This window comes from Lepidothrix coronata, unplaced genomic scaffold (assembly GCF_001604755.1).
Source record: "Lepidothrix coronata isolate B3197 unplaced genomic scaffold, Lepidothrix_coronata-1.0 Scaffold18, whole genome shotgun sequence".
NCBI classification, from domain to species: Eukaryota; Metazoa; Chordata; class Aves; order Passeriformes; family Pipridae; genus Lepidothrix; species Lepidothrix coronata.
Window position 1 is genome coordinate 7,805,782 of NW_016690198.1, and position 15,623 is coordinate 7,821,404.

At 38.9% G+C, this 15,623-nt stretch overlaps 1 protein-coding gene across 2 annotated transcripts in view; it reads left to right on the top strand.

Annotated features, from left to right (window-relative positions):
- The window catches only part of GRAMD3 (GRAM domain containing 3), a 43,410-nt gene that overhangs the window by 13,215 nt on the left and 14,572 nt on the right, over positions 1 to 15,623 (top strand). For both annotated transcript variants that reach the window (XM_017807363.1, XM_017807364.1), the window contains exons 2-4: positions 11,257 to 11,379; positions 14,726 to 14,813; positions 15,131 to 15,197. In XM_017807363.1, coding sequence (XP_017662852.1) covers positions 11,257 to 11,379; positions 14,726 to 14,813; positions 15,131 to 15,197 — 278 coding nt within the window. The remainder of the gene's footprint in view (positions 1 to 11,256; positions 11,380 to 14,725; positions 14,814 to 15,130; positions 15,198 to 15,623) is intronic.

Sequence of the window (15,623 nt, forward strand, 5' to 3'; positions counted from 1 at the left end):
GAAATGCTTTGTCTTAGACTAGAAAACTGTTGAAGCCTTTGCTGGCTGGAAACAAAGTTGAAATTTGTTTGCCAGTCCTATTTAACTGGTATCTGGATCCTTCTGAGAACCTGTTGTATTCATGTAACTGTGAGTTAGCTCACAAGCCAAGTAACTTTGATTTGACTAATGAGAAGTTGTACGGGGGCTTGTTCAGCTGAGGAAGAGGAGAATCATAGTTTTGATTCAGCAAGAAGTGAGCTTTCCAGAAGTTGAATCGTTGAAGATTTGTTTTTAGAAGTGTTGTGCATAAGTGTGTGTGGATATGGTGGAGTTTCATTCCCTTCATGTACTTCCAGGGAAAAATATACAACCAAAAGAGCTCATGCTGACCTTTATTTGAAAAAAAAGCGCTAGCACAGTTATAGAGGCTTATGGAATCTTTTTGTGTTTTCCAAAGCTCAGGAGACAGAGATATGTGTGTAGAGTGTGTGTGTACAATAACCGTACTTCCTGGAGATACACTTAAAATGTTGTGCAGTTTAGAGATGGACTTGAAGCTTGATATGCTTCTGCTGCTGTCATAAAGATGTCCCTGGAGGATAGGTGCTTCTGAAAGATTGAAGCTGGAGAAGTATTTTGGGTTGGTTTTTTTTTGTTGTTCAATTAGTTGTTCTTAATTATTTCAGTCTTAGAAATGGGAAGTTTCTGTTTATCTGGTAGTGATTCAGGGACATTATACAAAAAGAGTTAAGTACGTTCATACTGATTTAGAAAATGGGCTTCTCTGACATATTTAGTGATAATTATATATTTACAAAGTTTGCAGTAGATCTATGTGAGTTTTATGACCACAGAGGTAACACTGTGTGTCAGGTGGGCACTGTTGTTATGCAGACCCAAAGCAGTGATGTGCCGAAAGTTTCTCATTACGTGGAGTTCCTCCCAAGCAAATAAAAAATTTCTGGACAGAAAAAACCTTCCGAGTGGGGATTCTTGACCATTACATCCTGATGTGACCTCAGACCAAAAAGGAGTTAACCCTTGTATTTAGAGGAGATTCAGTTTTCTGACCTGCAAGTGGGATGTGTTATATTTGTGGTGGCACTGGACATGCCTTAGGAGCTGTCAGCCCTGCTGCAGAGACAGCTGGTGGAACAGATATTTTAGCATTGAAAACAAGAGTGTGGCACATGAAGGAGAAATGGCAGAAGTGTAGTAGCAAGCAATTCATATTCCATGTCAGCATCACTGTGCTTTCACAGCATCACTGTGCATTCACTGTGCTTCAGAAGTGCTTCTTCTGAAGTCACTATAGCACTTTCTGGTGCCACAGATGGTATTTGTTGTGGTACAATTCAGTCTCTCTGTATTGATGTGATGTGCTGAGTTCCTGCATGGTAAAATACAACTAATATTGTGGCACATTCTATCCCCTTATGGTTGCAGCATAATGTCCAGTTACTGAGTGTAACTTAAAGAAATTAAAAGGCTGGGCCTTGAGAGTCTGAAAGGTATGGAAGGTTTTAGATTTTTTTTTTCCTTTTGGAGCAAAAATACTTTGCATATACTGGGGAAAATATGCTACTGAAAGCAGTGGAAAATGCTTGCAAGCAAATTGTGTGCTTCTGGACAAAGAGCGAATGTGATTTTTATGGTTTGTTTGTATGAAATATTATTCTACTGTAACAGATGTTTCCTAATAACTGTTTATCAGTTGATAAGTTAAAAGAAAATTGGCTGACCTGTGCATAATCGCTATTCACGAATTTTTTTTTCTTGAAGTCTCTTACTTCAGCGAAATACAAAATGCAGAGCAGAAAGGGCAGATTATTTATTACTGATTCAAAGTTTTATTTCAGCTTTGATCCAGGTTAACTTCTTTCCAGCAGCCAAACTTCTACAGTTTCTTTTGCAAAGGGCAAAAGGTGTAGGTGTGTACTTTCAACGGGTGAAGATATTAATATCTATTAAGTATCATATTTTTTAATTTTTCCCTGGTAGTTCTTATTTTTATAGCAAAAATTGTAGCATATGATCTGAAAAGAAGGATAGGCTTGCAAATGAAACATTTAAACTTGAGGTGTCACAGGAAAGGTTTTCAACCTAGATAACCTCCATTTGTTCATGATGATGGTTTTTAATACCTTCTGTTTTTTCCTTTCTTCCCCCGTCATTCTTACTTTTTTCACTTTATGTGCATGCTTAAGTTATAAAAGCAGCTTTTTAAAAACAATTGTTCCATGTGTAAATGCATGATATGCATCTGAACAATGTTTTCTTTCTACCCAGTTGTCTCATGTGGCTAACCTGAAATATTCCCAAATGTGCTGCATTTACCGGTTATATGCAGTCTGTGAGAAATGCTTGTTAGGCAACTACAGATAAGCTTTGGGCAGCAGGATTTATTGCTGGTATTTGACAGGTGATGCATAAACATAGTATCAGAGTATTGTCTTCATACCACTATCTCCATAAATGTTGCAGTCATGTGGTTAGAAAATATGTGCTTATCTAATGATACCACTGCTGGGGTTAATGATCTTTTTGCTCTGTACATAGCTGTTGTCAAGTCCATATATATCCTTGTAAATTAATCTTTTCAGACTTGTGTTACTCTTATACCACAGAGATCTTGCGTTTGTTCTAATGTTCTTTACAGACCTCTTTTTCAGTAATTATTTTAACAGAAATTCATAGGTGCCATTCTGAATCCGGCTAGCAAAAGCCTCTTCAAATGTTGTCATCATGGAATTAATTTCACTGCAGATAATAGGAGTATGGTAGGACAAGTGTTTCCCTGATTCTTCACTTTTTCTTTGAGGAGAAACTTCTTGCTTTATCTAGAGGATCTCTGAACTACCCCAAAATTAGAGATTACATTTTCTTGCCAGAAGGCTATAATTATTTACAAGTATTTAGAACACCTGTTTTTCCTTCCAGGTAGTGCAAGGGGGAGTAGAAGATTCCAGGAGGACTGGGCAACTGCTTCTGGCCCACCCACTGTGTAGGGTCCTTGTCTCATCTTTGTAAAATGGCATAACATCTCATGCTGGGATGATCATTACAGCAATAGAATCAAGTACTGGGAGGTGGGACAGTTGAATAAAAGGGGTTGTAGGGGTATGTACAAGGAGAACACAGTTGCCTTTTCTTAATTCCCTGGTAACTGAGCTTCAGTGCTGTACTGAAGTATTCACTTCCTTTAACTAAACTTCTACCTGGCACTGACTGTATTCTGCCTCTGTCCTTGAAAAATAGCACACTAAGGTTAGGGAGGCTAATAAGGTTCCAGAAAGAGTTACAGGAAATAATATGCAGACTGCAGATAGGCAGCAGGGAATTTCAGCAGAGTAGGGAATGTAGAGGCAGACTGAAGCCTTCATCCTCTGTGGATAGAATGGAGAAGCCTTCTCATTACCTGACTATAAAACAGCAGGTCTGTACATCCGCTATAAAACCAGCCATACCTGGGCATGTCTTCTACAAAGACCCATTCCTGCAGGTGCCTCAGTTTAGCCCTCTGGGACAGACCACCTAGACAAAAGCCTTGATGGTGCTTTTGTAGCTGCCATCTGTGCTGCACTAGTTCAAAAAAAACCATTTAGGTTTTTCAGCCTTTTTCTGGACGAGAAGGAAGGTTATAATACAAAAGTTCAGTAAATAACATAATTATATGTATACCTACTTGTTTTTGTGAAATTTTAAAATACATGTAAGCATGCTATGGCCAGCATAGGAGAGAGTGTGTTTTGCCATGAAGGACAGTGTGTGGCCAGTGGAAAAGTTTATATTGAAGAAGGAGGCTTTCAGAGCATTCAGGCTCATTGTCCTAGTGACACAGAAAATAAAGTTCAGCTGGCCTTAGCAGCAATCTGGCCACCACATGTCACATCTGATTCTAATAAGGCTGTCTTTTTCCAAGACTTTGGAAGGAAAATGGTTTGTTATGTTCAGTGTCACTGTTAAAGGCACTGTTGCAATTAGTGTTGGTTAGACCTATTGTTGGGAGCTAGTATTTCTTACTGTGAAACAGTAGCTTTTGTATTAGATTATCTACATTGTTCTGGGCTTTCCCATGAACGCTTAGGCAGGTCTGTAAGAAAAATCATAGACTGCAAATACAATAATGGGAAATTCAGCATTGCCAGATCCTTGGTGAACAGTGAGCCTCCAACACTGATTTTACTTTAGTTCACATCTGTCCTTGATGAAACATAAAAATGTAGTCAGATATTCCTTGAAACTTCAAATTTTGTCTCCTCATTTACTGTTCCATTTTAAACAAGGAAGGTGTGATGAAATAGGGTGGATAGACACAGATGTTCATTTTTATCTCAGTTAATGTTTTTCATTTGGCCTTGTTGTGCACTATTCATCCTGGGGAACCTTACAAAAAAGGTACATAGATATGTAGAAGCAGAATCTATCTTTAATACACTTTACACTTGAAACAGGGAAATCTTATTAATGATTATGGATTATCTGTTGTCAATGCCAGTTCTCAACAAAACTGCTGCCTGATCAGCATCTTTTTCTTTGTGTATAACCTATTATAAGAACCAAAATTATTTTTTCTTGTGTACATTAATTAAAACACGTTATGTACTGCATAGTAAGTCGTTATTTCTAGAAGTGCCATAACACAGACATTGCTGGTCAAGTGATTCATGGCAGCTTCACTTTTTATAAGCAGAAAATGGAAATAAACTGTTGGTAAGATTGCTCTCAGACTCTGCTTTCATTTCTGACTGTTCTGCATTCTTAATAACAGTTGTTAATATAATTGCTGATGTCTTTTTTTTTTTTCTTAATCCTATTTCAGTCTGATGTAACTGCTTAATTTTTTTTTGAAAGCACAATTAATGCTGGAAAACTGGCAGAAAAACATGCCTCATGTGGAGGCATGTTGCTCTGGAGTTCTTCCTCCAAATACCAGAGATGTAGATTCAGGTAATGAGGCCAAACCTTTATGCTTATGCTCTTATGATCACACCTCATTTGCAAAGATGCTTGTGGTTTTTCACGGAGATTTGTGGTGTTTCTGCCTGACTTAAGGAGCAGCTCTGGTTGATAGAGGTATTGAACATATGAATTGTATATAGGTATAGTATTTGTCTTTTTTGTTGGATTTGGTATAGAACAATTGGTAGACCGGGCACTTAAGTGCCTTTGCCCTCTTTTCTACACCCGGAAAATTTGTGTTGTGTGCTAGATTTGTCTATGCTTTTGTTCAGATAAATAGTTGTTGGCCAACCTATTGAAACTCCCATGAAAACTGGATCGTGGGAATGTGTGGAGTTGAGTGAAGATACATATGAGAGGGCTCTTGCTTTTTGGAGTGGATATATGAAACGGAAACTCATGAAAAGACAAGAGAGCTAAATGGCTTGTATTCCTGTTCTAGTATTAACTTAATAAAATATCTTGTTATAGTGTCTCTTGTTTCAGAGCACAGGGAATTCTTCTGGTTTGTGTTTGGTTTTTTTTCTATGGAACTTGATACCAGTCTGGTTTTGATTAGACAGGGACTACAGACAGTTAATAATAGATGGTATTTAGAGCAGAGAATTTACATACTTGCTAATGACGTCCGCAGTGTCACAGTGATCTTGCTGATGTCCAAGTGGTAAGGCAGTGTGAAACTTGATCTAGTTATTATGTGAAATGTCTATTCAGTTGGGGAGAAAAACCTGACTTCCTCTGTCTTTAAAAGTGTTAGAGGGGTTTCTCTTCAGTATTAACTCAAAAATTTCATTCATGTTTTTAATAAAGATATTGCAACACAGATATACAAAACTACTCACAAGTGAGTAATTGTGTTCCAAGAGAGAGGCATGGAATAAAGAACAGCAAATATTTCTGAAATTAATTACCTTCATGTATAAAATTAGATTCAGAGTTTTAGGTCATCCCTAACAATTGGGTTCGTTCCTCTTTTGGTGGCATCTGGCATCAAGATTCCAGCTGTGCCTGCAGACATGTTTCATCCTAGAAATGCATATGGAAACACATGGTGTGTATGCATGTTTGCCCATCCATATGCCTGTTTTGTACACTTAATGTGCAGCTGTGTAACTCTGCCTCCATTGTGCCGTGTTTGACTGATTTCATGAGAAGAGAATTAACCTGCTTCTTGAACCTGCTTCTGAGGAGGTTAAATCTCAGTCTGGTTCATACCTATTCATATTAACAAACCCTTCATGCAGGGTTTTACATCTCCACACACATTAATGCTTTGCTGCTCTCTGTATTTGTTATAAATACATCTGCTGGCTGTTTGTTTGGTATACAAAAGACAAACAAAATACTGTACTTCAGAATCAGCTGTTTAACTTCCTTCAGACTTCAGCCTTAAGTATAAGCTGTGTCCTAAGTATATGGAATTATATAAATACCAAATTGATACAGTATGGCCATCTTTAACATCTGTTATAGGAGCTGTTAAGCAGCTCTCTGGTCCTGTGTGATTAGGGTAGCTGTAGGTAATTTTCTGCCTTTTTTGATAGTTTGGCGGTGTCAGTGATAGTCAGTGTTTGACTTTCCATTTACATGGTAAAAGTGGTACTTGGTCTTAGATTAAATCATGACATTATTTTGAGGGCTTGTTTTCAGGAGATGTCTTTTCTCACATAAACAGTGCTGTGTGCCACCTAAACACTGGAGCATGGCTACAGAGCTACAGGAGGCATTTTGCTTCGAGTGACCAGACTGTACAAACAGACAAAACAGACAACACCTAAGTCCTCAGCTTGTGCACTTCTGTTAGTTTTTCCAGTAGGGAGACCACTATGCTCTAAGAGGACAGCAGGAGAGTTTACTGTGGAAAGGTATTTTCTTCAGTCCAGGTGTGAAGTAATGGAATTGTTTATAGTATGAAAGCAAGCTCATCAGATAAAACACTCCAGAATCTAATTACATATGCAAAAAAAATTTGTTCAGACTGGTTTGGCATAGAAAAGATGTTTAGTGGAATGATATCTTCTGAAAGAAGACTTAAGACTTTAGTCCTAGTACAAGGTAATTTGAGATGATTGCTCCTCTACGATGGGATAGGAAAGTCAGTGTCTAGGAGGAGACCTCTGACCTGCAGTGTGCTTAGCAGAGTGTCCTTTCAAGCACTGGTATGTTTCATCATACCCTCTTGCAGTCTTCTCTGCTTGAAGCATGTTTTCGGTTATGTCTCCTGGATTACTGCTTAGATAGATCTCTTCATCCTGCTCATTCTCCTCTGCTTCCAAAGCCTGCCCTAGTCTGTCATCTTGATCACAGTCTACAACTTCCTTGTGAGGGGAAGAGGATGAGTAGACACTGATCTCTTCTGTGTGGTGACCAGTGACAGGACCTGAGTGAATGGCCTGAAGTTGTGTCAGGAGAGGTTTATGTTGGATATTAGAAAAATGTTCTTCACCCGGAGGGTGGTTGGGCACTGGAACAGGCTCCCCAGGGAAGTGGTCACAGTACCAAGCCTGACAGAGTTCAGGAAGCATTTGAATGATACTCTCAGGCACATGGTGTGATTCTTGGCAATGGTCCTGTGCAGGGCTAAGGGTTGGATTCAATGGTCCTTATGGATTCCTTCCTTCAGAAGATTCCATGGTTTAGGATCCTTAAATATTTGGAGTCTCTTCCTTTGGCTTTTAGTTTCTGATTAGAGACCAGTGTCAGGGAGCAAGAATAGCTTAAATAACACTATCTCTTAGCATTTGGACCTTTTACACTGCTTTGATTCCTTTGTCAAATCCTTTTGGTCTGCCAAGTAAATCCAACACAACTAAGATATACAGAATTTCTTTGTGATGGATATTTTCACCCATGGTGTACAAGCGTGATTGTGGACAGTTGGTGGAGAAATCAATTCACACTACTGGTTGGTCATTTGCAGTAATATAGCAGTCTAACTGCTGTTGCAAAATTAATGCTTTTTGTATGAAAGAAACAAAGCAGAACAACAGGGCTTCTAAGGTAACATGATGATTGATACGTATGCTACATCCACGAAGGAGAGTTGCACCAACTCTGAGTCAGCTTTAAAAACCTTAGGGAAATTCTGGTTTGGCTCCAGTTTTACAAAAAATTGAAGTTGTAGCTAACTTCTCTGGTTATTCAACAGGCCTTTCTCCTCTTGCGAAACTGATCTGTAATTTGTGGACCAGGGGACTGGTTTGTCACAACTTATTGTCACTTCTGAACTTTTAGACCAAGTGGTGTCCTGAGAAAGCTTTGTAGAAGGATTTGTGTGGTTGCAGGGAATTAAAGACAGTAACCACCGTACAGTTCTGGAATTTTTGGTATTTTATGTATGCCTGAGAAGTGTTTGTGTCTGGTTCTGTACTGGGTTGTCAAAGACAACTGTTGTTTATTAAGGCTCACTTTCCAAACTGAGTAAAAAGTACTGAACAAAAATAATAGGCCGCAAACTGGTTTAGAAAGGAACAGGGAAAAGTTTATATTTTAGATTAGTGTGTTTAATTTTTTTCTCTAGAAAAAAATCCTATTAATATGGTACATTATAACATTCACAGGGAATTTGAATTTTTCTGGTCTGGGAGAAGATTAATGCCAAACAAGAAAACCTTTTGAAGTTCAGAAAATTTTATGCAGTATAAAGAACTTTATGCACATCTACCAGCAAGTTTTTGTTTCACAGAAACTATTCAGATTAGAAGAGAGGAAGTTCCTCTGACTTTTAAAATATATTGATGAATAATGTATTTTTGAACTTCATTAGAATGAAACTTAGTCCACTGCCTTGGTTTATGGATTTCGTAGCACTTTACCTTAAACGAAACTAATGTTTATAATAACTTGCTTGGATACAATGTATGATCCCGTAGTAAGTATAGGCCTTGGCTTTGAAAATATTCCTTGTGACAGCTGTTCTTTATTTAGAAACTAGAGACAACTTTTCTCTTTTTTTTCTTTTAGATGTTATTTTGAGTGGGTTTGCTAGTAGTATCAAATGTACAATATATGTTCAGTTTGAGAAACTTTTATTTTCATATCAACAATCCTGATGTCTCTAGGTCTTTTTTCCTTGCCCTGATATTTGCAAATACAGTTCTTTTATGTGCAAATACCACTAACAGTTGTAGTTAGCGTCACTTGTTTCTTAAATACTCTTTATCTATTTTTTTTTATGGATTCCTGACTTTTATGCTCTTTTTACAAAGCATTTATGAATACTGACTCACGCGTAAAAATGTAAGAACTGCTTTAAATTACTTGTGACTAGATAAACAATATTTTACTGGTTTTAGAAAAGGAAAGGAAGATTTAGGAAGCTGATCTTCTCCAGAAGGTCAGCTAAAATTCTTCTGATACTTAAGAACCACCTACTAAGTGCTGTGTGAAGCTATAGTTATCAGAAGTGTAAGGACAAATCCTTAGGTAGATTTTCACTATGAGAAGAAAGCCTATAGGAGTTAGGGCGAAGGATAGACATAGTCAAACCATGTCAGATAGTAGAATACAGCCAACTGCTACTGCCATTGGCACATGTTACATGGGTGAGTCTCCTCACATCTGTGTTTGGGTACGTTGTCACTGTTCTCAGCTGCAGAAGACAGTCTTAGAGAGGTGACCAGACTGGTGTGAGTTAGCTCAGCATTTCCAAACACAGCTGTCAGTAGGACTGACATGTTTAGATACCCAAACTCTCTGCCATCTGAAAGGAGCTAGATGGAATGAGTTCAGACAGTAGAGATTCAGGAATAGTAGAAGTCAGTGGGGAAGACAGATAGGATAGAACAGGCTCATAGGTTTACCTGTGAAGCAGGGATTCATTTATGGATGAGGGAAAAGGAATAAGAGTAATAAGTAAAAAAAGGCATTTAAGAGTGGCAAAGCATCTAACTATGCTGACAGGTGTAAGTAAACATTGAAACCTGTGTTATAGGTTTTTTTGAAAGTTATTTTTAATACAGAGGTGTGAGACAGGCCACCTGAATCAGTTGCATTGCCAGGTAAGAGTAGCAGGCTGCCCAGGGCAATGATGGGCACCAGTCAGGCTTCAAGCTCAAGCAACTACATCTTAAAACCACTGCTGTGTTATGTAGTCCTATTGACTTGGGAGTTTCCATGCTGAGCTGCTCTTTTGAAATACATGTGTGACTGAAGCTGACGATTTTGCCTCATCCTGTTCCTTATCCCACTCACGTCTGGTATTCTCTGGCTGCCCTTGGAGCCCAAGGATAAGGGGCATAGATTAAATCAGTCTGAGAACCTCTGTTAGCAAAACTTTTGTCTTACTAGGAAAAGAAACTGTTTGTAGTAAAGACATTGTCATGTGATGGCTGTGGTGTTGCTGTAAAATGACAGAAATTAAACATTTTAATGGAAAGCCTCTGTAAATGGGGTCATTCAAGCCAGGCATTTAATTAGTGGGCAACATAGTTTGGCTTTGTTCTTTCATACTAAGAGCATGCTTGAGTCTTTCTGAGGTGTCAGGTTTCCACAGGCAGATATTTGTATATATTTGTCATGTCACTTTAAAGTATTATCATTCTTCAGACCCAGTTATTAATGGCAGTTTTTTCAATCTAAATTTTCTGAGTTAATAGTGTATTAGAAAATTATGAAAAGGGAAGCCAGGGAGAGGCTCTGATGGCACCTCTCTCAGCCTTCAGACTCTAGTTCCTTAACATATATTTCCGAGGCAGTGACATGTGATGTCAAAAGACAATGCACTGTGGTGGCAGCGCTGCTTTTGTAAAATAAAACCAGTGCTTTTTGTACTTGTAGGGGAACCTTTATTGTAAAAATTCTGCATGTGGACTCTCACAGAAGAGGTAAGTTAGAGGCAAAATAGGACCCATCTTCCTCTTGCAACATTGAACCACAAATAATCTGCTAAGCACTAGATACTGTCATGCAGGATGTTTTTTTCCCAGCTTGCCGATCAAGTTAATTTCCATTAGTCATCTGAGTCTAAGTACCGAACATGGAATGCATTTTTCCTAAACGAGACATACTCTTTGGAACAGAAACTAGAGCTACAAATTTTATGAGCGCTGAAATATCCATGGCAGTATTTCAGTTTTCCTCTCTTGCTGAAATTCTAGTACTGGAGCTAAGAATACTGTTCAGATGCATAATACAGTCAAGTCAGTAGATGAAGACTTTTCAGGACCTTAATCTAAAAGATATGTCATAATTTTGTTCTTTATTATGTGCTGTATTGCCAGTATGTTGCAGTGGCATTTGACATCACTATGAATCCTGCAATACACATCGCTGTCTGGATTTCTAATTATTTGTTTATTTTTCCCTCTGCAGTTCAGATGGAGAAAATGGAACAGATGAAAAGAGAAAGGCAGGAAAATTGCCTACTGTGTTGCTGCAGACCCCCTCCAGTGAAATGGAGTATTTTGATGATCGGAAAAAAGTTGATGTTGCTAGGTAATGTCAGAAATACTGTTACTTTTCCTCTGGTCAAATTATTAGAACGGTTACAACCCATTAAAAAAGCTGGACTGACTAGCAATATTTATCAGACATCCTACTTGTGGGTTAGGTTGCACACTGTGCAAATAAACAGGAGTCAGCCCCACTTTCCAGGGTTGCTCTGTTACCCAACACAAGCAGTCAGAATAGTGGGAATTTAATCTTTGAACTGGCTTATTTTCCCTGTTCTAGGAGAAAATACATTGCACTGTTTGTTACCATTGCTGGTTACATCCCTTTCACAATCAATTTGACAGGCAGTCAAACTGAGCTGCAGTTTGATTCCTGGCCTGTTTCCAGAACACTTTCATGCTGGAATATTGATTGTCCATGGTAAAACTATGACATAAGTTTTCATTTTAGATTCTCAGTTCTATATTGCAATAGATTATTGTACTGTCTCCACAGAAACAGTCATTATTACTTTGTTGGAGAACTGGAATGCATTTTAAACTCTTCTAAAAGAAAACTAAGTAATACTAAAATCCTGCTTGAGTGGTTTGCACACAGCTTTTGTATCCTTTTCACTTTGAAATTCACTGAGCAGTGAATTCAAAAGTCAGTGGTCAACCTGACACTGTGGATTTGATCACAAGGCAAATATTTAAAAGACATCACTTAATTTCATGAAGCATCTTTGAGGAAAAGGTATTTGAAGGAATGTGTCATTACTTTTTTTTCCCCCGAGTCTTTCTAGTGTTATAATGTAATTGATTGTGTTTGGTGAGGGGTAGGCATGAGTTTTTTGTAACTTGTGCTTTAGATGAGCACAGAAATACATGTGCACATGTATTTTTTCTCTGAGGAACCACCTGAGATAATGCAGCCACTTCCCCTCTTATCTAAGTCAGTCCTACTATACAATCTCTTTCCAGCTGCATCTCCATTATACTTAGGGTTTCTGTTCCTCTCACCATTAGAGATTTTATTGTTATTTCTGAACCTCTCAAGTTCAGGCAAGTAAAGAAGACTTGTTATGCAGGATGTGATGCAGTAATAGAAACTTCTCACAGAATCACAGAATATGCTGATTTGGAAGGGACCCACAAGGATCACTGAATCCGACTTCTGGCCCTTCACAGAACCATTCCCAAGAATCACACCATGTGCCAGAGAGCACTGTCCAAATGCTTCTGGAATGCTGTCAGGCTTGGTGCTGTGACCACTTCCCTGGGGAGCCTGTTCCAGTGCCCAACCTGGGTGAAGAATCTTTTTCTAATATCCAAGCTAAACTTCCCCTGACACAACTTAGGCCATTCTCTCAAGTCCTATCACTGCTCACGACAGAGAAGAGATCAGTGCCTGCCCATCCTCTTCCCCTTACAAGACTGCAGTGAGGTTTCCCCTCAGTCTCCTCCAGACTGAACAAACCAAGTGATCTCAGCCACTTCTCATACAGCTTCCCCTCAAGGCCCTTCACAATCTTCGTTGTCCTCATTTGGACGCTCTCTAATAGCTTAATATCTTTCTTATACTGTGGTGCCCAAAACTGCCACAATATTCAAGGTGAGGCTGCCCCAGGTCAGAGCAGAGCAGGACAATCCCCTCCTTTGACTGACTGGTGATGCTTTGCCTGTTGCCCCCCAGGACACAGTTGCCCCTCCTGGCTGCCAGGGCACTGCTAACTCAGATTCAACTTGCCATCAACCAGGACCCCCAGGTCCCTTTCCATGGCACTGCTTTCCAGCATCTCATTCCCCAGTCTTTCTGTACACCCAGTGTTGCCCCACCTCAGGTGCAGAATCTGACGCTTTCCCTTGTTGACCTTCATACAGTTGGTGATGGCCCAGTCCTCTGATTTGTCGAGGTCTCTCTGCAGGGCCTCCCTGCCTTCGAGGGAGTCAACAGCTCCTCCGAGTTTTGTCTCATCTGCAAACTTGCTTAGTATCCCTTCCAGTCCTGCATCCAAGTCATTTATGAAGTTGTTGAATAGCACAGGGCCCAAGATGGGGCCCTGTGGAACCCCACCAGTGACAGGTCACCAGTCTGATGTTACCCTGTTCACTGTTACCCTCTGTGCTTGAACCGTGAGCCAATTGCTCACCCCCCACATGATGTGTGTATGCAGCTGTGTGCTGGGCATTTTGTCCAGAAGGATCCTGTGAGAGACAGTGTTGAAAGCTTTATGGAAATCCAAAAAGATTACATCAGCTGTCTTCCCTTGATCATCTATGTGAGTTACCTTGTCATAAAAGGAAATCAGGTTTGATAAGCAGGAATTTCCTCTCTTGCAGCTGTGCTGGCTTTGACGAAAAACTGCATTGCCTTTCAGGTGTTTTGCAACACCTCCCAGAATAATCTTCTCCGTAACTTTACGAGCACCTTTCTTTCCCCATTGTATCTTTAGCACAGCATGTTCTTCAGGTCATTCAATATAAGAGTCCTGTGATGTGTTTTTACTTCTGCTCTTCAATCTGTAACTGAAGGCATCTGAAAAAGAGCTGCCTGATTTTTATAGTGTGTTGATATGCATTTGTTCTGTGCTAAATAGCTCTCAGAAGTAATGTTCTCTTCCTGATTTATGAAACCATTATTGAACCTCTCTGCTTTTCTGAACAGTCCAGGCCATTAATTCCTCCTTTATAAAACAGACAAAACTTATTTTCCCAGCCATCCACAGAGACTTTCCTCTGTACTTGTTCTTCTCTAGAGTTGTATGATGAGTTTTTTTGTTTTCCAGTATAAATGCCTAGAGCTGTACAGGTACAGCTTCCTATACAACTGGCACTCAGAATTTCATTTAATCTCCTCTAGGGTTGCTGGTTATCTTAATGATTTCATTACGCTACACAACACAGTTCATAGCCATCCTCTGACTTGGACATATGTGTTTCTTCTCTGTTGCACTTTCAAATGAGCTCGCTTCCTGTAATGCACATTCATAGCTTTCTGCACACTACCTTTCACTTTCAACTACTAAGTTTTATCTTACTTCATCGTGCATTAGTAAGGAATCTGCTTAGTATTAGTATTTCACATATTGCCAAGAAACAAATTAATGTGAAGCTAAACACTGTAATAGCTAATTCACTAAGCTGTAAATTGTCTTGAAATTTTTTTACTTTCTTACAAGTAAATAATTTAGAATATCTCTTCTAAATTAAAAGTCCACCTTCAGGGAGAACTGACATAATTTAAGAATAAGATATACTCCTCTTTATTTCTGTGTAATTCTTAATGAATTAGATAATAGTTATTTAAAGGATTAATATGTTTCATGGAAAAGCACATCCTGTTGGTAACATACAAAGACTAATGAACTGAGGCCAGGCTTATATCAGATGCTTTTTTTAATCTTCAGGACAAAGAGCAGCACAGATAGTCCAGTCCTGTCAATGGATATCAAGAGTGACTCCAAGATTGAAAGGAAAAAACGTGCCTCAAATCAGGTAGGGCAGAGAATTTACTTGTTTGTTTACATATGTTAAAAATAAACACATAACTACAATGAGAGGCCTTTTGTTTAGCAATATTATAGTTCATGGTTGTATATTGGTATAGGTTCCTTTTGCATCAGTGTGTTAAAGTCTGGGTAAAGCAGATTATAGAGTTAATAGCCACACAGAAAAAAAAATGAGGATCTATTGTAAAACAAGTGGGCAAAATGAGAAGGTATGGGGAGACCAGGAAGTGGAACAGGTCACTTGATTGTCAGACTGTCTAATAAAGTATGTGTCTTTTGGGTGTGGGGCTTTTTGTTTTTTAGCTGAAGGCAAATGCACACTTTCATAAGCTGTTTCTAGATGTTCCCATTGATGAGCCACTGAAACAAAGTAAGTATTAATCCCTGTGTCATTGTTGGCTGTGGATCCTAGATAACGTAGTTACCCAACAACTGTGGTGCTGTACAAGAGGAACTACCTACATTTTATAAACCTTTAACTCCAGCTGCCTAGAGCTTCAGGGCCTTCATCTACATGCAATGGCCATTTTGATGTAATCTTGCAGATCTTAAATCTTTGCGTTTTGGGCCTGTTTGGGAATAGTAGCCCACTTTGCAATACTTAGCAGAGTAGCCTAGTGCAGTATTTTTTGGTACTGAATCTTCCTTACTAAAGGCACTACTGAGACAGCACTGCTCAAGTGATTATCTTGAGTTTTTGCTGTTGATGATGCTTTGATACTTAAAAACACTAATACGGAAAGGACATCAAATGTTTAAATATTGTGCTGTTGCCTGTGGTACTTACAACAAGGGA